The 24,985-nt window shown below is 39.9% G+C and overlaps 1 protein-coding gene and 2 long non-coding RNA genes across 4 annotated transcripts in view; 1 reads left to right on the plus strand and 2 right to left on the minus strand.

Moving 5' to 3' along the window:
• The window catches only part of LOC114011939 (uncharacterized), a 76,508-nt gene extending 62,956 nt beyond the window's left edge, over positions 1-13,552 (minus strand). Inside the window, exons 1-2 of the long non-coding RNA XR_008746631.1 lie at positions 13,453-13,552; positions 12,191-12,296 (exon numbers count right to left, since the gene is read on the minus strand). This is a non-coding gene — a long non-coding RNA (uncharacterized LOC114011939). The remainder of the gene's footprint in view (positions 1-12,190; positions 12,297-13,452) is intronic.
• Positions 5,211-11,402, minus strand: LOC129784183 (uncharacterized). Its single transcript, XR_008746632.1, has 2 exons — positions 9,044-11,402; positions 5,211-5,598 (listed from the first exon to the last, which is right to left on the minus strand). It is a non-coding gene; the product is annotated as an uncharacterized LOC129784183 (long non-coding RNA).
• Positions 13,553-13,601: 49 nt separating the features above from the next.
• Positions 13,602-24,985, plus strand: part of DTNBP1 (dystrobrevin binding protein 1) — a 72,448-nt gene continuing 61,064 nt past the window's right edge. The window contains exons 1-4 of one of the 2 annotated variants that reach the window (XM_055799233.1): positions 13,602-13,764; positions 17,183-17,233; positions 20,875-20,925; positions 21,790-21,850. In XM_055799233.1, coding sequence (XP_055655208.1) covers positions 13,709-13,764; positions 17,183-17,233; positions 20,875-20,925; positions 21,790-21,850 — 219 coding nt within the window. In that variant the 5' untranslated portion in view covers positions 13,602-13,708. The remainder of the gene's footprint in view (positions 13,765-17,182; positions 17,234-20,874; positions 20,926-21,789; positions 21,851-24,985) is intronic. The other variant, XM_055799232.1, reaches the window with a different exon arrangement.

The raw sequence follows: 24,985 nt of genomic DNA on the forward strand, positions 1-24,985 counted from the left end.
TGCATGTGGCTCTGAAAAGCTTTCATAATAGTTATTGTACCTTAAACTCAAGATTGCTTTGATGAAAGCAGTCTTCTTTAAATAAGACAAAGCATAATTTTCCAGCTATCAACAAGGAGTCCTGCTTCAGTATGCCACAGGTAACTGCTACAGGTTATAGCCAGTAATGTAATTTTGTTCATTTGTGAATACTGTTTCTAATACCAAATAAATCGACCAGTTGATAAATGGAATGAACTTAACCCAGCTTTATGCTGTATAAAAAGAAGAAAATGAAACATTCATTTCTTAAAAGAAGGCACCACAAGAAATAAGCAAATTAAGGAATATTAATATTCAGCTCCACTCTTTTTCTTGTTTACAAAAGCCTGCTAGAAATTTTTTTTAAAAGCAGGTTTCAAATTATAAATGCCAATTTGACAGAATATAATTGATGGAAGAATACATCTATTCACTGGAATTGCTCAGCAGGAAACTTGTTCACCTGTCAGGATCCTGCAGGCTGACAAATTTCTGCTAGATGGCTCCCCTGCTCCAGGGAAGATGAGGAGGACTTCCCTGTCTGAAGCCTGCGAGTTTCAGACTTCCAGGTCACTGAATCAGCAAGCATTCCTTCTGCAATGTCTGGAATGTAGTGCCTTGAAATCATGTAACACAGATACTGTATTGGAAAAATACTAATAATGCCTTACGGACACAAAGGCACTCTAGATGCAAGCTGGCCTTAGACAAAAATGGTGCGTACTGCTTTGACATTTCAGGTTTAAATGGGTTCCTTAACGAGAAGAGTTTTGTTAAGAAAAATGGGAGAATCTGACTTGTGCCTGTATATCAGTGGATCTGGCCATACATCACCTATGCTTTTAACCTCATGCAACTTCAAAAATTCTTGGGAGATACAGCTTTTGTTTTATAATTTCAGTATTTTGCTTTGCTGCATCAGGATTTATCTTTCACTTACTCTGGAAAAGACAGTACAAGAGTATTCTAAAACCATGTTCCATTAAGTTACACTTACGTAACCTCACTAACTTCAGTAGGCATCAAAACTTTGCAAATAGTTCTCCCTCTAATGACACTACAAAATTAAAAGTCATGCTGTTGCCCAGAGTAATTTTAGTTAGATCTAGTAGTTCTGATAATTTTATTAATTTTGATGGACTTTGAGATTCTTTTTTTCTGAGATGCGAGTACAATATGACAATAACTTTGAACCTGTTTTCCCAAGGAAGACATCCGACTGTACTGCCAGGCCTCTCCTTCCTAAACCTGTGAGTCCATTGAGTATTTAAGACTTCATATACAGTTCTCAGAGACAGTAAATTCCTATACATTTTGCGAAAACTGTTTCCTAGGGATGGATCAAAATCAGTGCTACCACTAAGGAAAAGCCAGCTGCAGTTCAGCCAGTTGGCCAGTCACCATGGATATAATGAACAGGCAATCAGCACACGCTCATTTCAGCAACAGCATATGTTGCCATATTCTCAGCCAAACTGGCAAAAGACATGGGAAGGAGTTGGAAGAAGTACTTGGGATGGGAAGGACTGAAGAATGTGGGAGAAAAAAATAATTTTAAAAACTTAAATTTAAAATAAAATTTAAAGTAATTTAAAAAAATTAGTTCCACTGTTCACAGAACAACTTTGGTATCTTAAAACTATAGGTTTTGCCTTGAATAAAGGAATGCATGAATCTCTTATACAGAAGATGTATATATACTTTAACACAAGTGAATCCCGACTTTTAGTCTGTATTTCTTTAAGTGACAATTTGTTTATAATAAGATGCATTTTACTGGAGGGCAAAGAGCTCATGTTTCATTTGTGAATGGAATGAAAAGCAATTTGTTCTGCTTTAGGAAGGAAATACAAAGTGAGAACTGTTTAAAAGGATTTTCAAACAGGAGAATGAATGGAGTAGGTGATGCATTCTTATTCTGGTAATAACAGAATGGACTAATGGCATCATCAATATGTGTATGTAAACTCAATTAATATGAACTTAATAGAATCACTAGATTTTAGTAAATAAAGCTGGATTGTTTTTCATCTCCCAATGTCTGTTCTTCAGCCTATCTGTCAATTCTAAGACACAGAATGGTCTATTTATAATCAAATAACTTTTGTGAAAAATAGAAGTGTCTAGTATAAATTAGACAGCCAAGATTTTCTTCTGCTACTGCAAAAATTAAAGTATTAAAGTCATGACATTAATTTATACATGCACACACATGTATACCTACACGTATAAAATATGATGTATATTACACTATTTTTTTCTTAGTCGTACTTAGGCTCTTCATAGAAAAAAGAAGCATGGAATCTCAGGCTGAAAAAAACCTTCAGACTAACATGAATATTTAAGGATGAGAACCTTGACAAGATCTGATTTCTAGTTATACAACAATTCCATCAGTAATTGCTGAATATTTAAAATCTTTTATGTTTGTACGTATTTGAGTCTTCATTTACTGATACTCAGCAAGCATTTTCAGAACCCGCAGTATCAAATGAGCTAATTTGAAATTACTGAATTACTCCTAGAGACTGATGATTTAGTGGAAGCAAAAAACCAGCACTGCCTGATTAAAGCAATACAGTAAAGGGATTACAGTAAGAATCAAAGAATTACCATTTTAGCTCAGTCTTCCACATAAAATCTGGGACAACCTCTACTTTCAAAGATTTGTGTCTTCACGTACAGGTGACTTCAAATGTTGTACGTATGAGTAAAAAGGAAGTACAGGCATCACCGAAGCCCAAAAAGGCTTCATGGTTGAAGTCGGCAGGGACCTCTGGAGGTCATCTGGTCCAACTCCCCTGCTCTAGCAGGACCATCTAAAGCAAGATGCCTTGGACCAGTCCATGTGTCTTTTGACTGTCTCCAAGGAGGGAGATTCCACAATTTCCTTGGCAGCCTGTGGCAGCACTCAGTCACCCTCACAGTGAAGAAGTGCTTCCTGATGTTCAGAGGGAACCTCCTGTGTTCTAGTTTGTGCCCGTTGCCTCTGGTCCTGTCACTGGGCACCACTGAGGAGAGCCTGGCTCTGTCTTCTTTACGTCCTCCTTTCAGGTATTTAAATACATGGATAAGATCCTCCTTGAGCCTTGTCTTCTCTAGATGAAACAGTCCCAGCTCTCTCAGCCTTTCTTCATAGGAGAGACGCTCCAGTCCCTTAATCATCTTTGTGGCCCTTCACCAGACTCTCTCCAGTACATCCATATACCTCTCTTTTACTGGGGAGCCCAGAACTGGACACAGCATTCCAGGTGTGGCCTCGCCAGTGCCCAGCAGAGGGGAAGCAACGATCACCCCCTTCGACCTGCTGGCAATGTTCCTCTGTATGCAGCCCAGGACACCATCAGCCTTTGTTGCCACAAGGGTACATTGCTGGTTCGTGGTCAACTTGGTGCCCACCAGGACCCCATCACATGATATTACATTCATAAAATGTATTTTGTTCCTGTTCAACATATTTTTTTAACACACACTGCCTTGCAACATCAAGGCAGATGTGAGTAAAGTCTTTAATATTACTGCCATGTACAGACAGTGCTAATACAAACACCAATGTTCAAATCTGTCTGTTGCTTACTCAGTAAAAATAATTTCCTAGTTGAAGCTGCTAGTTGTAGGATATACCTAAGCAAATAAATAAAACCTTGATATTTTTTGAAGCTAACAGAGCTTCAGAGATGGAAGAGCAAAGGACTCTAAGGACTTGTAAAGCCAGACCTTGAGTACATATCTTTGGACTGAAACAAGTTTCTAGTTTAAAACCTGAGAGCAGTTCATAGTCCTTGTATCTCCCTACCATACTGCTGCAGTCCAGAATGAATCTAAACAATAAAACCATGCTGAAACTCTTAGGTTATCACACCGCTGTTGGAGACACGCTGCAAAAATGGCATGGAACTGCTCTATGAAAACAAGTGGATATTTGGCTACTAGACATGGATATTACTGTTATGTAAACATATATGTAAGATTGGGGGGTTAAAAGTTGAATACATGAATTACTGAAGTAATATTTGATACACTGCTCTGAAAAAACTTACATAATTTCTGAAAGAAGTAAAATTCCTTGTTGTAAGGGAATGCTGTAAACACTCTGTCTAGGTTTACTTTTATTGTCTTTTCCCAGTAGAAATGATGCATAATATTTTGAAAGCTTGGGACTATCTTAGAGGAAAGTTTTCTGGTTCTGAATAACATTTATACTGTTCTGAGAACAAAAATAATATTTTCAAGCCTTACCTAGTTCCCTTACTCTGCCACAAATGTTTTTTATCTCTGCTACTGGGAAAAGCCAAGCTTTCAGATGCATCTCTAACGGCAATGTATTTTCTCTCTCTCAGTTTAATATACTCATTTTGCTGAAGTGTCTTTAAGCCTCCCATGCATCCTGTGTCAGAGGTTTGGTCTGAACAACATTAACCTCACTCTCTCATTCCTGCAAAGTCCAGCTGTTGTGGTTTAAGCCCAGCCGGTTATTAAGTGCCACGCAGCCACTCGCTCACTCCCTCCTCACCCAAAGGGATGGGGATGAGAATCGGAAAGGAATGTAAAACTCGAGGGTTGAGATAAGAACAATTAAATAATTGAAATAAAATAAAAATGAAAAATCAATAATAATAATAATGACAATAACAGTTAAAATGAAAAGAAGGGAAAGAAGGAGAGGAATGAAATCCAAAGGGAAAGGAAAAAAGAAAACAAGTGAGGCACAATACAATTGCTCACCACCTGCTGACTGGTGCCCAGCCGGTCCCTCAGCAACGATCGGCACAGCCTGGCCAACCCCCCCAGTTTATATACCCAGCATGATGTCCCGTGGTATGGACTACCTCCTTGGCTGCTTCAGGTCAGCTGTCCTGGCTGTGTCCCCTCCCAACTCCTTGTGCCTCTCCAGTCCTCTTGCTGGCAGGGCCCAAGAAACTGAAAAGTCTTTGACTTAGTATAAACATTACCTGGTAACAACTAAAAACATCAGTGTGCTATCAACATTATTCTCACACCAAAGCCAAAACACAGCACTGCACCAGCTACTAAGAAGAAAATCAACTCCATCCCAGCTGAAATGAGGACACCAGCCCATGAAGACTTCCTATAGAAGTCAATACTATCTCTCACAGCAGTGTATCATCAACAAACAAGTCCAATTCAGTTTTTGCATTTTGTGTACATGGATATACAGGCCAGAATGATCAAACATAGTGCCTTAAATTGGGCACTGAAGTGCTTTATTTTCAGATGTGGCAGAATGGGCACATCCCACTTTTATTGACCTCAAAAGCTAGTTCTGTAACTGCAGGCACCTAAATACAAGCATTTGGCTCTCTGTCTCAAGTGTTTTTCATATGAACAGCACTTGTCTATGCAATGTCCAGCAATGACAGCTGCTTTCCAAATGAAAAGTATACCTAAAAAAATAAAATAAAATTGAGAGCAAGCAGACTACACTTCAAATCAAAACTCGCCTATGCAATTCTTGTGTCCATCCTGAAGCTATGTAATTTGAAATATGGAGTGCTTTCCAGGAGGATGAGGTACTTCTGCTGTAGCCAGTAAAGCAACTCTACGTTGTCACAACAACTGTAAATAGACAAAATAAATCAAATTGACAAAAAGCACTGTGATAAGAAAGTTCTGCAACAGTACACGAACCATTATGACTATTTCATTTCAATCAAACTGAATTATGCTCAATAAATAAAACATAATGTGATGACCAACAAAAAAAAAGCTCTGTCTCCAAGCTATTTACAGCATAAATGGATTAGATTCTGTGCATAATGGACTAGTAAACGGCAGACCCATATAACTGAGGAAAGAGAATTCCATTTCAAATGCTGAAACAGTATGAAGTTGACAATTGCACAGAGTTATTAGCCAAATGCTAGGCAGTCAGCCAGAAGGCTTCAACAAAAATCGCCTTAAGCAAGTGCAGAAAACAAGGGGAGGAGTTAACGGTATTAAAAAAAAGTAATTAAATTCACTCACAGGATGATACTTGTCACCAGAAAGGCCAGAATGACAGATGATTAAGATCTTGTTAATGGAAAAAAAATCCAAAACCCAAAAGCGAATATAATGTAAGAGGAAGCCAGTGAAATTAGCAGTTTAGTACCAAATAAAAATCTAGAAAACTCCTCCATTAACAGCAAAGGAACAGCCATTTTATTCTGTCAGCCTGTAGTAATTCCCTTTAGAGTTCACTTGGATAATGAGCGATTAATGTCTGCGTGTAAAAAACTAAAACTGTGTCCTAATTGGGTTTGGCTGAGCTAATTGCCTCTGATCAATAAAACTGACACATAGTATGCTTGTCCTTCAAGAATCTCACTCTGGGCCCCATTCCACTTCCCTCAAACCATGCTTCTGACATCCAGGGGAGCAGAAATTGGTCACGTTAATAGAAAATTGGAAGTAATACACAAGAACTTAAATAGAACAGTAAGCGCTGGGGAAATGTGTATCTTATTCGACTAAAACCCCCTTGTGCTTCATGACACATCCCATCCACTCGCAGCAGTTTCCTCGCATTTTTGCAGTCCCTTCTCTGTGAACAACGTTTCTGTTGCTTCACTTACACCAGCACAGAGACACCAGTAGAGCCTCCTAGTGCTGACACAGCAAACAGCAATAAAAGGGGTGTCCCTCCCGGAACACATTCAAAAGATACAGGCTTTGCTAAAGCACTCTCCCTCATCCCGCCGAGTGTAGCTACACTCACACCAGCATTTTCCAGCACTGCAACGACAAGGAGAACACATGACTTCTTCCTCAAATAAACCAGTTATGCTTTATAGCCTAGAGGAACATCTAATCATATGATACAATGCCTACTCCAGCAAAATTACACACACGAACAACAGAAAATAGCAGATGCTTAATACTACTCCAAATATTATTGTACAGCATTCACTCATACTTAATACGTCTCTTTTTATTTCCTTGACAACTGTGTCAAGATTAGTTATACAAGCTATGCAGTCTACACAAATGTCTTCTAATTAACAGGCTAAACCTGTCTGAAATAGGCAGCTGCTGTTTGTAAGATCATGGGATCGCCCTCCCAAAGACACAGAAGCATCGCTTCTTTTGAAATCAGTTACTATGAAGTGCATTCCTTCAGACCATTTCAACAGAAGTGACAATGCAAGAGTCGCTGGAAGTAGTGTAAGCTAGTATTCTGCTAGGAGACAGGGACACAAGGCTCTTGTCTCTGCTTTTTTTTCTGAAGATCACCTGCATTGTCCATAAAAATTCAAGCAAAACAGTGTAACGCGGATCTCCCCACCCTGCTTAACCAGGAGAAAGGAGCTTATGAAAGCAACACTGTGACTGTCAAATACAAGGTGACCACTGCACATTGAGCTTGATGCCATTCAAACCCGTAGCAGTTTTTAAGGTGTCCTTCGGAGAAGAAATAAGCCATGAACTGTACTTAACACGTGATCAGTATTATTTTGCTCATTTAAGACACATGCACTTCCAGAGAAATGAATACTAGTAGCTCTCTCTCTCTTGTTTTTCTACACACAGCTGTGCCCTCTAGTGGAACCAGCGAATTCATGACATATTTTGTCCTTTTCTCAAAATCGGCACACTTTGAACTACATTCGTAGCTGAAGTTACCATCCTTGCTTTCTTTTAGGAAGCTGTTGTATTAACTTCAAAGAATTTAATTGTACAGAAGTTTCAATATACTGAGAGAATCCCAATTACAACTTTTTAAATAAAGTCCTCAGTTTTGAAGCATCCTTCCTATTAGTTGTTATTGAAAATCCTGTTTTGTGGTCTTTTAAATAATGTCAGAGATAAGGTCAATTCAATTAATTTGGGAAAAGATAAAACGAGCTCAAGTAGTCTGGAGCCATTGCTGATCTATTCCAATGATACTTTCTTAGCAAAAGCACATAAAAAGGACAGAAAACTTCAGTAAGAGTAGAAAATATAGTTTCAGTCCGAACTTTCATTTCCAAGCTCACTGTCAGAGAAACAGCCAGAACACATGATCTTACTGTGCAGTACTACATCTGACTTTCAAGCAGCAGCAGGTTTAACGTTTTGTCTTTGGTTGTCTCACTGACAACAGCAGCACCAAAGATGGGAGGGTCTTGGCTGACTATTTAAAAAAAAGGCAAAAAGATAAAAGACTAGGAATAAAGTGAAGGCATAAAAGAGGACAAAGGAAAGACAGCAGGAGCCCATGTCCTGCATTCTATGCAGTTTTCAAGCTCTGCCACCTTGAAACACCTTGAAACTGCCACCTGAGCAGTAACAGCAAAATTATTGTTCCCATCTCTGTGACTGAACACTACCATGACAGAAGATACAGAAAAATACAAAGTCGTCCCACTGAATCTGGGTAGGTTTCAGGACAGGAGAGGAACAGCAGCCACATTGAGACAGTCACTCCTTTCAGGACCAGTTTTCCCACTACATCCAGCCAGGTATAACTACACGCTTCCCCTGGAAATGTCTGTCCCCAGGTATGTGTTCCTGTCTCTTTCCCAATATCAGATTCAGCAATGAGGATCCTGCAGAAGGGATCTGTTTAACTTCCTAACTCTGCTAAGACACCAGTTCCCCCCACCCCCAATTTTTCCCTACAGATCAGAAAGGTAGCAATTTATCATGTCTACAATCATCAGATACTATCTAAGAAAAGTGGGAGATGAGGACCAGGGAATTTCATCATTATTTATCTCTACCATTGTAGCGTGCCCTCCCTCCAAAGTCTCTTTCATAGAAACAGTAAAACTGAAGTAACATGCTTTGATTATCTTGTACTCCAGTCAAGTCTCGTTTACAACACTTACCTGGGCTTATTAATTCCAACTCCATTCTATTTTTTTAATCATTATCTTAGTGCAGGGTACTATACATACAAACTTGCAGTTTATACTAAACCAATCTTCAAATTTTCCACGGGAAAATATTGAATACAGATTTATAAATATCTTTCATGCTGTCAGAAAGGTGGTCCATTAAAACGTTAACATTTAAACCAGCTTTTTTAATTTATATTAACCTGGAATATTAAGTTGCATAGCTGTTCTTGTATGAACCAAATTAAGAATATTTTTACTTGTGGGACAGAAATTATTCTTCCAGTTCTCACTAGGACTGGCAATGATTACTGTCCATATCTTCTTGTGCTAGATTCCAGGAGAAGAAAATAAAAATGATTTAAAAAAATCCTCAAACCAACTTGCTTTATTAAGATAAAAGGATATTCTCTAGTCATATAACTTCAGAGCTTTGTGTCAGCTGCAGAGACTTTGTTACATTTCTAAAAAAACAAGTTAGTAGTACAGGTAAGAGCAGAAATTAACTCTTACTAGGAAGCTATAAAGGTTAATTTGGAGAAGGGAGCTCTTAGAAGCTGCTAGAAATAGTAATAGGCCTCAGTATAGGTGAGACTATGACAGACGATTCTTATGATGTAATGCTCAAATTTGGTTTCCGCTTATGTCACATGATCCTGCTGAAGCTTTGGGCACATTAAACTCTTCAGTAGGTACCAACCTTTCTTATCAGCATGCAATGCAATTTCTGCAAGAAATGCTGTATCAGACCTTAATACACATCTTCATTTTAGCGTTTATCAATTAAAAGTAGTAGAGCTTTAGAATTAAAGTTTATTTTGGCTATTTCTAACAACATTTAAGCTTTATATCACTATAGAGCTAGCTAGGAAAATAAACTACGTATAGAGTCCAAGAGCTATAACGTCCACTAGTCAACTTCTAATCATATTCTACAAATCTTTTAACCTAAAAAATTATGGAATTTGCAATCAAAAATCTGAAAATAAAGAGAGACTGTTAAATCATGCTGTTGGTTTAACCGTAAGCCGTCCCTCCGGTATTTTAATTCTCCCCACCTACCCCACTGTATGTGTGATAATAATATCACAAGATTAAAGCAAGAACTCTGTCATTTGACACAAGTTGTTTCTAGGGAGCTCCATTGATCAACAATTAGTAAACGTCTCCTGCCTTGTGTCAGAGCCCTGAGGGTACTTAACGGCCCTCACCAACTTCACCTGTGGCTTCCAGCCACATCCTCTAACCACAGGTCCAGGAAGTCCTCCCAAGCTTAGATCTTCAGTCTCTGTTTGAACTTTGTTGTAGGGGTGCTGGTCTCCAGCAGTGACCTCACCTGGCACCTTAAACCATTTAAAATTGCATGCAATTTTTTGATGTGAGAAATGGAACTTGGATTCAAATTCATGACGTGTATTTCTGAAAAAGAAGCAGAGGAGCTGGTATTTGGTTCTGACTCAGAAAATCTGAACTTTGTTCCCATCTTGAACTGAATGGATGTTGTGTGTTATTTTGTACCACCTGCATTATTTTGAAAGACATTGAAAACTTGTCCAAGAATGACATTTTTACTATTTAATGACAGCAGAATTCAGTTTCACTGGACTTTGGCATGTCTTCTAAGCTATACCTAAAATAGCACTTCCACTTCAAGCATTCAAAAATTACATGAAGGCCAAACCAGCTTCCACCAGCAAGGCTGAGGAGAAGATGACAAAACTAATTCCACAAACTTGAGAAATTTTGAAGGGCTGAGATTTTTTTTTTACTATTTCTAGTCAGTTTAGAAATGTCATATTGGAGCCTACAAGTGCACTCAGAATCAGAGATCAAGCCATAGAGCAGACAGACATCTAAACAAACTAAGTTTCACACCAGAACAACAGAGGGGGGAAGTATTTAATCCTGTCTTTCACTGCAGAGCTTAATGGGGATGAGCCTAGTCTCTTTGCAGTATCACTCCCCCAGAGCAGTCTTAACGTAATGTCAGCCTAAACTGGCATCACTAAAGCTTAGGAAAAGGTGGAATCATGCAAAGGTAGGACTAGGGGTGACTTTGGTCTGCTTAAGTTCTTACGAAATGTAACCTAACTTAAGCCTCCAAGGGCTGCTGATCTAGAACAGTAAAGAAATCTTCATTTACCACTTCGGTTATCCAGTCAAATACATCTCTCTGCTTTTTACTTTAAATATTTATTGCTACCAACTTATATCACTGTTCTCTACAGACATGCAAAGCATAGAAAGCTTATGCTTTTGTTGTAGAGACCAGTTTAGCCACTTACAGGATACTCGCACAAGATTTTACCTGTGTTAATACTTGAGAAGCAGAAGAACTAGGAAGGCTCAAATTCAGGTCATAATTACTATCAAATAACCAGCCGTGAACTACTTAATTACTAAATGAGAACAGGTGCTTGATATTAAAAAGTTATTTAGCATTAACTTTATCTCTAGAAAACTTGATCCAAAGGCTCTGACAGAATTTTAGGTGGTACTGTTTTGAATTAACACCTGAAGGATATGTTCCTGTCTCAAAAGTTTGTCTTGCTGCCTGAAAAAGTAATAATTTACATTGGATCAAGCAGATGAACAGTTGCCTGTTTGCTAAATTAATTGCTATTGTACATTAATATTAATTAATTAGTTTAAATACTTAACTTATGTAGGGGCTCTGAATTAAGCCATGTAATTCGCCTTCAGTGATGAAATGCTGTAGCTCTGTACTTTCTGGACAAACCAGGGAATGTCCAGGTCAGACCAACAAGAAGTCTGAAAAGTGACTACAAGGAAAAAAATAAGGAACTGGGCTTAGTCTAGAAACAAAAAGGATCAAACTAAAAATGTGAGCTGATAACTTAAGCTTGAAGAATCTCCTTCATTTTAAGTTCCAAAAAACTAGTTAAACAAAACTCTGCATAGTCTATTTATAATTCACCACAGCCCTTGAGCACAGCATGTGCTCTTAGAAGTCTCTTCCATGCCTGTACTTCTAGGATTACTGTGACTATTAACACCACCTCAACGCGTTTCTTTTCCCAAATTCTACACAGAGATGGCAATGAAAGTGTACAAGACAGCAGTCTTTGAACGGTTTCTTTTTAACTGCAAAGGAAGCAATGGAGTCTAAAAGTGTTTACTCACTGTGAATTATTAGTCACTGCTGACAAAAACATTCACAAGAAAATTGTAAATATGTAACACAGAAGAAAATCATATGTCTTCTCAAAGGAAAGGTGAAGATTAAAGGTTAAAACCCCTGCCTTGTTTTCTAAAGACTTCAATTCCCATAACATATATATTACCTAAGGCCACATTGCACAGCTTTTGTCAGCATTCGTAATGCATACCTGTGAATACATCAGAAGAAAATTGTTGATTCAAGTCCTTCGAAGCCCTCTTAGTCTGAAGAGCTAACTGCTCAGGGAAGTGGAAGGTGCCTACTTTCAGATGTTTCTAGGCCAAGCAAGAGAAAAGTACTGTCAAAATGTCGTATGTTCTTTTACAGAACTTCATATGCAGTCTACCATGAAAACAGTATTTGTGACCTCAAGACAAGGTGAGATACATCCATTTCAATGCTTAGAAAGATCAACCTAATTATTTTTAATTTTTTTTAGCAAGCATTTAGCTTTTAACTTGTAATAAGGCCAAAGAGCAATACTGGTTTTCAATGAGCCACATCAGAAACAACCTATAGGTCCCATATTCTTCTAAAAAGCACACAAGCAGAGAGTGAATGTGGTTATGGTGTCAATTTTTCAGTTGATTCAATGGACCTCATACCACTCTTGAGTATACTTCTGCAATATTGAATGACATATACCCCAGCTCCCCTCTACATACATTCTCCTTGTACCAAATAATTTCAGTGTGCACCACTTTTTTAAAAAAAAAAATAAACCAAAGATGATTTGGTTAACAAATAAAATGTTTTGACTTTGAAATTTCAGCAGCTTTATGTAAAAATCAAAGTCTCAATGAGATGCAAAGTTAAAATTTCCCAGATTCATCTAAATCCTAGGTCCACATTCCTCAAGTACTAACTGAAAACACACAGGGTAGGAGTCTCCCTGTGACTGTAAACAGTCATCCAGTTGTTCTGTAAAGGTGATTTCACTTAAACTGTCTCAAGATTAACTGAGTGATTTGTAAGTTATTATTTGAACAGATAGTACCTAGAAGCTTCATTAAAACTTTTAACTGCATTATTGACTACTGGTAATAACTAACAGTCATTATTGGGTTGCTGGGTTTTTTTTTCATTCTTTTCAATAGTCATTAATATCTATAAAAGCCTGGCAGTCTCCAAAGAAAACAGTGGGCCACACAAACACAGTTCAGCTATGCGCTTTGCAAGGACTTTTGAGACGTTATCATCTATCCTTTACTCCAAGAACTGAGCAATGTGAGATCCAGTGGTTTTGCTTTCCAAACTTTGCAGATACTGCTGCAAAGCCCGACTCCCTGAGCTCACTCCCATGCTACTACTGCTGACGCCAAACCCTGAAGGCGAGGGCCCCAACCTGCCAAGGAGCTCACTGCGCTCTTTAAAAAGCCTTTAGCTACAACTGAAGGGATCCAAGTGCTTCTCAATATCTACCCTCGATACCTCCTGGGCTTTAAAGGCCGTTCTACCCGGCGTTACTGGCGCATGGAGAACCCAAACCGAGAGACCGATCTCCCCTCGGCGGGAGCGTGAGGGAACTCGCCCCGCCCGCCCCCAGCCCCCCCACCGGAAGGGAGGGGGCGGACCTTCCGCTGGGCGCGAGGCGGGGGCTGGGCGCCGCAGGCCCGCCCCGCCCGCCGCTGAGGGGAGGCGGGAGCCGGGAGCCGGGCGCCCCGCTGCTGCCGGGAGGGCTGCGACGATGCTGGAGACGCTGCGGGAGCGGCTGCTGAGCGTTCAGCAGGACCTCACCGCCGGGTGGGTGGTGCCCCCGGGCTGGCCTTGTGCGGCTGGGGGGGAAGCGGGGTCCGCAGCCGGGCGGGGAGGGGGAAGCAGGTGACCGGGGGCTGGGTGAGGGCGGGGACTGGCCCGGCGGGCGGGAGAGGAGGCGATTGCGCAGGCGGGACCCCCAGCCGCGGCACTTCCCTCTCACCGCGGCTGCCCCGGCGCCTGGAGCGCGGCCCGGGGGTCTCATCCGCCCACCCTTCCAGCCCCGGTTGAGCGGCTCATGGCGGCGGGCCAGCCCTGGCCGCGGTGCGGCGGCCCGGGGAGGCGGGGGGTGCCTGGCGCCCGGGAGGCAGCTGCGGGCCGGGGGAAGAAAGAGGCTGCTGTGCCGAGCCAGTGAGGGAGATATGAATCGGGTCAATTAACGCTCTTGAATGTTTTATGAAGTAACTGACCTTCAAGGTTTTATGGACTCACGTAATCGCTTAAAGAGCACCGCCGCACTCCGGCGTATGAAAAGCTGTTCTTCCCTTGGGCGAAAACACTTGGCGGGGGGGGGAGGGAGGCGCACAGCCCTTTGCTTGCATTAAAAAACGGAAAGATATTCTTCCTACGTTGCCTCACAAGGTTTTTATTAGATGGGCCCGGTATCTGTGCTATTTTAAGTTCAGGCAGGTGGTCCAGACGAGCGTTACTGAAGCCTGGATGGCTGGAGCACAAGGTCATGCCTGTGCTGCAAAACTGTCAGCTCATAACGCCCCGCAGGAGAGTATCGTGCTGTAGTCAGTTACTTTAAAAAACTGCATGGGCTTTGGAAATGTTGAGGCTGCCTTATAATACCCCTACAGTAAATATTTATGTATAGTGATGGATGTTTGTGTACTCTAAAAAGCTAAAATAAATAGTTTATAATGACTTATTTGCATCACTATATGATGATCCACAGAAATTGATAGAATAAGCTACCAATCAACCAGGTAAATTGCTTATACATTGTCTGTCTTATATTAGCAAACAGTAATTAAATGTTACAATGTCTTAAGAATACAGCCAAAGGCATTGCTTTATTGAAGTCTTTGTGTTTCGCTGTTACTTTTAGAATTCTCTCAGAGTTTGATGCCTCAGTACAAGGGAAGGTTCTTTTCCAAAAGGTGTTTTTTACATGATGAAAGAGGACAACAGAAAAGTCATAACATGCTCTGGATCTGATGATCATTTAACTCTGTATCTCCATGTATTGCTGCAGTGGAGTTAATATGTTTCTATGTAGTCTCTAATCTGTCTCCTTTCTTGTATTGCAATGTTTTGTTCTGTTTTGAGAACAGTCTCTGATTTCATCATTTCTGTCGTTGTGTTTTAGCAGTTCCATTAATGGGCCCTTCTTGGAGTGTCCTGTCTTTAAGTGTTGTTTTCATCTGTTTCATCTTTGTTGCCATTGGGAACCTGTATCTCAGACCATAGTAGCAGAGGCTGTGGAGAGCATCAGGGTTTTTCCTGTACTGTCCCCATGTGTTCAGGCCAGAACATGACTTGTCCTGCTTGGTCCCTTTCCCTTCCTAAACAATCCAACCTCAATGCCATAGCGTTCTGGATTACTCTTGTTTCCTACCGCACCAAACTGGTAATAGAAGTAGTTTTATGCTGTTAAGACTTTAGCTCAAAGTGGTCAAAACCCAAAGAAAATATTTCTGGTGTCAATAAAGTGGCCAACTTGTTAACTACATGTTAATTTCCACACAAAGTGGAACAGCTGGATTTCTTGAAACATAGGAAGGGAGAAACTTTTCCAGGGCTTCTAAGAAAATCATATCACTTCCAAAGGAATAAAGAAATGTTTATGTACAGCTAAAAACGATTAAATCTGGGGTTGTGTGGTCTAAAGAAAAAACAGGTTAGGGTTATTAGCCATTTCTATGTACAAAGAAATGAGCTCCTCTTTGCTCTGCTGTGTCTGCTGTCTACTTCTGTGTATCCTCTGAGTGAGGTATCTGAATTTTGACCCATTTACCTGCAAGCAATCGTTTCCAGGAGGAGAGGAAGAAAAAAAAACCCAACAAAACCCAAAACCAACAACAGAACAGTGAGCTGTGCCTGTCTGTGCTCAGGCAGTGATTTGTGTACTCCTGCCAGCTTGAGTGATGTGGCTTGCACTACCTCTACTTTGTACAGAGAACACTGCTGAAAGGAAGTTGATACTGTGTAGTCTAATGAAAAATCCTTCAACCTTTACTTCTGACTGCCTAGCAGATATTCTCTTAAGAGAACTGGTAGTTGTGACCCAGCAATTCCTTCTATCCCTGTATGCAGAGGAGCACTGCTATTACAGGCTGGGGTGCGTACTGGGGAACATGACAGGGGAGAAAGGCAAAATCGCAGTGCTTTCTGCAACAGTGTTGCTCTTCATCAGTGTGCTGAGGTTGTTGCTACATGGCTTGACTATAACAAACAGCTCTATAACAGGGAATGGAAATCTGCCTTAGCGTGTCTTTCCTCAAACTTAACCACCTATTTTGCTGTAGAGCTTTGAGGTTTCTTCTTTGAGTTCCTGGAAATTGCTTCCAGGGCGAGCCAAATAACTCACGCAGTCTTGACCACCACCAGCCTGAATTTATGTATACTGGGGTGTTTCTCAGACACTGGGTCACTCAGGATTGTGTATCTCTGTGTCATGTGTGGAGGATTTTGGCACTCATAGCTTGTTTCCATCTTGCTTGTGTCTGTGTCCCTTGTTTCTTCGTAACCCTTGCTGTCCTGGACAGCTGGAACTCCAGAGGGCATAGAGGCTGAGGACAGAATAGCTGGAGGTTTTGGTTCTCACTCCACGGTGCCAGCTTGACTGGTGTATGTGGGTTGTTGGTTGGGGGTTTTTTTGGCTGGTTGGTTTGGTTTTAGTTTCTTAGGAGCAAGATACCAGTCAGTTTGAAATTGGCCATAGGTGAAACAAGCCTCAGATATGCTCAGTAGCAGTGCATTGTGTTGATGCTGCTGGAGATTCTGATAGCTGGCAGAAGAAAAGTTGTGCTCGTGCTAGTTTTGTATTGGCAGACTTACGACAAGTGGGTACACGTGTCTGTGTGACTGTCATGCTTTTCCTTGGCGCATAGGTCATCTTCTAAAGGGTGTTCTTCAGGATTGGATTTGTTATTTCTATGCAGATCTTTAATACCTGTCTGGTAAGGAAACAGTGTTGAGAGCTGAATGACTTGCATATATAGCTTCCATTAAACTTTTTATACCAAATTGCCTGATCCACTTGTAGAAAAATCTCATAATTTATAAGCAGTGTCAGTAGAAATCATTTCATATGACAGTCTCCATAAAATTAGGGGAAATTTAATTTAGCTGAAACAAGATTAACTACAATAGACTGGAATTAACACAGGTGTTCAAACAAGTTGTTCTCTGTTTTTGGTGTTGGAAATGTCTGATGGTTTTGTGGTTTTATTTGTAGGTTGAAGACTTTGGGTGACAAATCAAGAGAAGCAAAAAAAAGCAGGCAGAGGTACTTCTGAATCTCTTAATGTATAGCATTGATCTAGGATGCTCTTGTTAAAGCAAAATTTAACATGGCTCATATATAGGTGCCAGTTACAACAGTGTTTGTATATAATTTTACAGTCTTATTTTGACAAAAGAAAAGTTTTACTCCTAATATTGGGGGAAATACTTTGTTTAATAAACCTTCATTGATAGGCCTAAATAATTTCTGATGGCCATCAATCAATTTATAAATGAGTATTTAAATTATGTGAATAGTCAACATTATTGTAGTACTTAATAGAAGATTCAGGTTGCAGTACACTGAAATGTAATTGTTTACAATCTGTGATTCTCATGTAGTAAAACTAATTCAGTTTTTTTAGTGTAAGAACAGAAATATAAACCTTTTTATTGTGGAAAATACATGTATAATGGAGTACTTCAGTTATCTGTTTCAAGAAGATTTAAACATTGTGGTGTGGGTTTTTTATCTTTTGCATTTTAGTATATTCATTCTTTCAACCTGTGTAAACTGTAGGGAGACTACTTAATGTCTTTAAGTGGTGTCTGTGAATGTGGCTTCTTCAAATAAGCTCAGATATGCTATAGTGTGAAGCATGTTCTTACTAAAACACAGCACGTAGGCACAAATTAGTTTTAAAACAATCCCTGGACAAAAAGTAAGGCATCTGAAATAAACTGTATTAAGTTCTGAAGCTTGATGTTTTGGTTGTAAAGGTTTTTTTAGCAGAAGACTGGTTGCATTGACAAGACACAGAAACTAAACTAAGAAAGGGTGAAGGTTTGGCTGAAACTGTTTTAGGCATCTCCCTTCTCTGTATGTTTCCAGTCCATAATGGTTTGGTTCAGATGGTGTACTGTAAATATCCATCACTTTTTGAGCAAAGCACTGAGTGAACCAATTGAATCACTACAAATAGGGGAATGCTGGGGTTACTTTTTTGCTGGTGAAGTTCTGGGACAAATGTATCTTAGCTTGGTTGTGAGGATGGCTGAGAGCTTGTGGGTGAGGAGCAGAGAAGCTGGTAAGGGTGGCATTGCGATGGGAGTTTGTTCCTGATCATCTGATCAGGGAGTGAATGATGTCTTCTCTAAACAACTTGAGGAATTCTCAATCATTTGTCATGGTTTAACCCTGGCTAGTGACAAAGCCCCACGCAGCCACTCGCTCGTTGCCCCCACAGAGGAATGAGGGAGAGGACTGGAAGAGTTAAAGTGAGAAAATCCATGGGTTGAGGTAAAGACAGTTTAATAGGCAAAGCAAGGGCCATGCACACAAGCAAAGCCAAACAAGGAATTAATTCACTACTTCCCACTGGCAGACAGGCATTCAGCCATCTCCAGGAAAGGAGGGCTCCATCATGTGTAACACTTACTTGGGAAGACAAATGCAATAATGCTGAATGTCCCTTCCTTCTCCTTCCCCCAGCATACATATACACAGCATGATGTCATATGGTATGGAACATCTCTTTGGCTAGTTTGGATTTGGCTGTGTTCCCTCCCAATTTGCCATGCCTCTCCACCTCCAACCTTCTTGCTATCAGGGCCTGAGAAACTGAAAAGTCCCTGACTTACTATAAACATTACCTAGCAACAACTGAAAAATATCAGTATGTTATCAGTGTTGTTCTCACACCAAATCCAAACCATGTTCTCACACCAGCTACTAAGAAGAGACTTAACTGTATCCCAGCTGAAACCAGGACAACTGGTGTTGGGGGGGTCTTTAACTTCCTTGTCATCTGGTGAAAAGACAACACAGCAGGATGCAGTCAACAGGAGTTCTGGAGGGTGTCAGGGATGACTTCTTGATACCCTCTTCATAACTTCTTTGGCATGCAGGAATACCCTTAGGAAAGCCAGAGCTCACCTAGAATTGACATTTACAAGAGATGTCAAGGATGTGAAGAGGTTATAACCCTCCGTTAGTAATAAAAGGCTGAACAAAGAAAACATGGGTTTGCTGGTGAATGGGGTAGATGATTTAGTGACAGCAAATGTAGATGCTGAGATATCAAATGCCATTGTTGCTTCAGTCCTCACAAACAAGGTCTCTCAGTCCTCTGTGCTTAGTGAAAGGGTTCAAGGAAGAGATTACCTAGTAGTGGGTGAAGATCAATTTGGTGAGCTCAACCCATAAAAGCCATAGGATTATATGGACCAGGAAGTACTTAATGAAGTTAAAGAGACACAAATCCTCAGTCCTTCGCTGAGAAAAAATATCCCCAGCCACACAGACTGGGGCTGACTGGCCAGCTGGGAAGCAGCTTTGCTGAAAAGACCCTGGGGCTCTTGGCGGACAGGAAGCTGCATGCGAGCCAGCAATGTGCCTGGCAGCAGGAAGGCCAGCGGCTTTCTGAGCTGTATGGACAGGACCGCAGGCAGTAGGATTGAGGGAGGTGGTTATCCCCTGTGCTCAGCACTCCTTACACCACATCTAGTTGCTGTGTCCGGTTTGGGCCCCCAGTGTGAGAAAAGCATTGGTAACCTGGAACAAGTTTAGTGGAGGGGCCACCAAGATGGTTGGGACTGGAAATGTCTGCATATGAGGAAAGGCTAAGACTGGGGCTTGTTCAGCCTGGAGAATAGATGACTTTGGAGAGACCTAATGGCAGCCTGTCATTACCAATGAAGAGGTTATCAAGGAGGTGGCAACACAGAAGGTGATGGACATGAGAGATGTTCAGACAGGAAAAGGCAACAAGGAAAAGCTTTTTCCTCATGGGGACAGTCAAGCAGTGGAACAGGTTGTTCACAGGGCCTGTGAAGTTTCTGCCCTCAGAGGTTTTCAAGTTGCAGCTGGACAAACCAGCTGAGCAGGCTGGTCTGATCCCATACCTGGTCCTGCTTTGAACAGAAAGTTGTTCTACAGACTGCCTGAGGTCCCTACCCACCTCACTGATTCTATCACTTTTCACTTGGTTTAAAGAAAAAAGGTTATATTTGTGGCATTTGTTGGTTGGTTTTTTTTCATTCAGATTGTTTGGATGACAGTGCAGAACAGTCTATTCTGGAAATCTTCCAAGAGATGAATCTTGGATGACATTGAAATCTTCCTGTAATACATTCTTCAAAACGCTGCATTGTTAATTTTCTTTAACTTAGGATAAGTTGTCTTTATATTTTAAGCTGTTATTAATGAAAATGTATGCATCCAGTAGGAGATCATTAGAGCATTAAACTGGCAAAGGTTCTTTAGCTTAGTATTTATTTTTAATGTAGAGTATATTAAGTGCAATATCTTTATTGATGGACATAAGAACTTGCGTAGTAGTCTTATTTTCAGAATGTTTTAACTTAAAACAGTGGATAGAAACAATGTTCAGCCTGTGTATATGTTAACAGCTAGAGAAATTATCTGATAACGGTTGTTTTTAATGGACATAGTAAAAAAAATATAAGAATGGGCTACCATAAAATAACAAGGAGAAAAAAGCCAACCCTAGCTTTGGAATATTCTTTTAAGAGATACTGTGTAATGCATTTTAAACCAGATTTGACAAAATGTTTGTGGAAGTGAACAATAGGGAAAATTTCTGTGCTCAGCAGATCTGTCAAACACAGATGTGTGTGCATACATTTTTTATAACAGCCTTCTGTTCATTAACAACATTTGTATATTTACAATTTGTTTTATAGAACTGTTCAGTGTTTGCCAGAGTTTTCTGCTGGACTGGAGTTACTGAGCAGGTATGAACTTGCATTTCTTTGTTAGTGTCTGCTCCCTATAATTTCAGAAATAACTTTATTAGGTTAAAAAAATTAGAAGAAAATCAAAGTGTTAATAATAGTTTTTTGGATGTTCTGCAGTTAGTAGAGTGGGCATGTTTACCAAATGTTAAATATGTTTAAAGCTTGCCCAGTCCATAAGTTATGTCATATTAATGAAAGAGAAGTCCTGAAGGAAAAGCAACATTAGAAAGATGGCTTCAGTTCATGATCTAATGCACAAGGATGAAGGGAACCAGCACTGAGGCCCAGCCCATGGTTTTAATTTGATGTTTTATAACTTTTACATATTTGATATGATTTCATTCTGTTATAATAGACACAGTATGCCTGTTATTGCCATGAAAAGAAAGTGTATTCCATGTGTATTTAGTCACTTTTTTGGTTTTTTTGAGTAACAGAAGCTATCTGCATTATACATGTCCTTTGTGTCTTTATTTAAAAAAAAACAAAACAAAACTCAACTCTTTTCTTGGGGGGGTGGACTGATCACAATCTTGTTTATTATTTTCATGTTCTTAGTGAAATTGGGTTTCAAGTACTGCTTAAGGCTTTTATGTGTAGTCTTATAAACATTGCTTGGTCCATTTAGCTCTTGATGTAAGCTAGTTTTTTAACAAAACATGGAACACATAATTTCTTTAAAGAAATTATTTCTTACTGTATGTTTGTCTTGGTAGAAGTAAATACCAGAAAGAAATGTATAGCTTTTTAAACTGTTGTTTCTGGTATTCCTGCAAATATAAGCACAGTGGTTTCCATGAAATGGTCTTCCTCTGTAAGGGGAACACTGCAAGAATAGTCATTTATCTATCTTCTCTTCAGATATGAAGATGCTTGGGCTGCCCTTCACAAAGGAGCCAAAGATTGTGCAAAAGCTGGAGAGGTAAGAAAAAATAACAGTGCCATACTTCAAGTATTTTAAAATGTGTAAGTAATTTTAAACAAAAAAAATTTAATGCCAGCTTACTGGGTTGACCCTGGTGTAATGGTTTAACTCCAGCCGGCAACTAAGTACCACATAGCTGCTCGGTCACTCCGCCCCAGCTCCCCCATAGTGGGATGGGGAAGAGAATCAGGAAAAGGTAAAACTCGTGAGTTGCAATAAGAACAATTTAATAAGTGAAATAAAGTGAAATAATAATAATAATAATGATAAGCAGCAATTGTAATGAAGGGGGGGGGGGGGGGGGGAAGAATTAAACCCAAAGGGAGAAAAATGTGATGCACAATACAGTTGCTCACCACCTGCTGATCAGTGCTGAGCCAGTCCCCAAGCAGTGATTGGCCAATTTCCCCCAGTTTATATACTGAGCATAACTATGGTATGGAATATCCCTTGAGCTAGCTCTCTCCCAGCTTCTTGTGCATCTGCTCACTTGCAGGGCATGGGAAGCTGAAAAGTCCTTGACTTAGGGTAAGCACTGCTTAGCAACAACAAAACATCAGTGTGTTACCACCATTATTCTTGTATTAAATCCAAAACAGTGTTGTACCAGCTACTAAAAAGAAAATTAACTCTATCCCAGCTGAAACCAGGACACCTGGCCACTAGGTAAGCACCCACACAGCCTTGGTCACTCTCCTACCAGGGGGACAGAGGAGAGAACAAGAAGAACAAAAATGAGAAAACTCATGGTTCAAGGTAAAGGTAGTTTAATAATTGAAGGACAGAGGGAAAACAAGCGATGCAAAAGCAGTTGCTTACAACCTCTCACAAGCAGACCAACGCCCAGCCAGTCTCAAAGCAATGGTTACGCTGGAAGACCAAACCCTTAGGTTTTATTTTTGAGCATGGTGTTACATGGTATGAAATATCCCTTTGGGCAGTGGTCAACTGCTCCAGCTGTGTCCCCTCCTAACTTCATGCTCACCCATAGCCTTCTTGCTGTGGGGAAGAGAGAAGGCCTTGACACTGTACAAACATTGTTCAGCAACATCCAAAACACTGGTGCGTTACCAACACTGTTTTGGTCAGAAATCCAAGACACAGCATCATATGGGCTGCTATGAAGAAAATTAACTCCATCCTAGCTGGATCTAGTACAACCAGTATAATGAAAAATAATGCTCTGTATTGCTGCTTGGGAAAAAATGCCAAGTGGCATTGTTACTGACTGTGGTTTTAAGGTGGGGGTTTGATAGGCAGCTGATGGAATGGATCAGAATGTACAGTTCCTCTTGTTTCTCACAGCTTTTCCAGATTTGACGATACTCGGCCTACAATTAATATTCTTGAAGTATTAAATATAGTTATTGTACAAATTGAAATGTGATCATGTTTCTCACAAGGTATGATCTAATAAGAATTACCTGAATTTCATTCTCCTGTTTACTTTCTGATATTTCAATTACTGTAACAAGCATTGAGTATGATAATTTCCTAGTGCTTTTAAAGTACTTCTCAATGGATACGTGGACACCTAGAATTTCCTGTCTTCTGTCCTTTCTTCAGATAGTTGCAATACTACTTGCACTTTGACAAAAAATATTATGTCAGTTTACTGTCTTTTTGTGGGATATGTTAGATTAGAGAAGGTTATTGATAAGTACAATTTTGTCAGTGTGACAAGAAGGTTATGGTAAATATAAGACTTACCCAGAAGTTCAGGGGGTTGTTTTTTGCACTCTTCTGCCATTATTTGAAAGATTTTAAGTTAGCTAGGAATATTATTTTGAGACTGCTTAAGACATCATCGCATTGCTGATAAATGGCAGTGTAAAAAATAAATACTAATGTAAGCAATAGTGTAATTCAAACATTAAATAATGTGACATAATGTAAACAATTGCAAAAATTTTGCTGTATGTTACTACTGTAGCTCTTTAAAAGCAGTGATAGAGCTGGGAAAGTATAGAATATATTTGGAGCTGAGGCATGTTGGTGGTTAGTATCAGGGTAGGGCCGTTGCACTGACACTGTTTGCTGCCCTTTCCTAGTAGACGGGAAATGGCAAGATTTGATTGTCCAGCTGAAAAGACTCAGGAAGTGTCTGTGCTTTCTCCTAATTGTGTTCAGTTTTCCTGCTCTGGAATTAAAATGACAAGTTGTGTGGTTTATTTCTGGAATGAAGGGAAAGAAAAGCTCCAGTAAGTTCTACCAGTGCATTGCTCTGCACCAGACCTTCCATTTCAAATCCCGTTGAAAGGGCAGACAGTTAAAGCTGGGCCACAGTGCAGAGCAGGACTGAGCTGTGGGATTCTCTGTCCTGGCTGAAACCTTCATTTTGGCTAGCTGCATCCTCCCTGACTCTTCAGATTTCCTTAGGAGTCTTCTCTGTATCTTTTTCCAGTGGATGAAAAACTCACTGCTTAATGTATTTTCAAGAGTTGTATTTAGCCTAAGAAGGGTATTACCTGATGTTCTTCTTTCTCTTGCCTAATAGTGAAAACCTTCAGTTATTAGAGATGAAGTTCTCTCTGCTGGCTTTGTGTCTTGTACTGCTCATAATGAAATTTTTTTTTAGGTCTCTTAAATTATTTGCTTACAATTTTGTAGTACTTGAAATCTGGTTTGCTTTAAAAATTGTAGTTCTGGAAATAATGTGAGGTTTCATATATATATATAAATATATAAAGCCAATGTAACTGTAATCACATATATTATGGCTGCTTGGGAAAACCAGAATGAAAAACTTCCAAAAGGACCTTGAAAGTTTCCATGAAGTTCAGATGTGTGCTTTTGGGAGAATCCAAAATATGGATTGTTTGTGGGGGTTTTGTTTGTTTCTTTTTTTATAAAAGTAGAAAATACAGCATTCAATGAAATAAGCATTGTGTAAGCACACAAGATTGACTGTACTGTATCAGAGCTAAAGGTCTACTTGTCCTGTATCCTACTTCTGGTACTGGCTAATAGCAGATAAACTGCTTGTGCTGTCATATATATAAATGTTGAATAGAGAAAGTGAAAATGTCAAGCTTTAATTGCTGCCTACAGTCTTACCATGTTAAATCATAGGTGGTAACTACCAGTTCCATCTACAAAATTGTCCTAAAAATACTGCTTGTAGATGATTAT

The sequence above is a fragment of the Falco peregrinus genome, chromosome 3 (assembly GCF_023634155.1).
Source record: "Falco peregrinus isolate bFalPer1 chromosome 3, bFalPer1.pri, whole genome shotgun sequence".
Classification (NCBI taxonomy): Eukaryota; Metazoa; Chordata; class Aves; order Falconiformes; family Falconidae; genus Falco; species Falco peregrinus.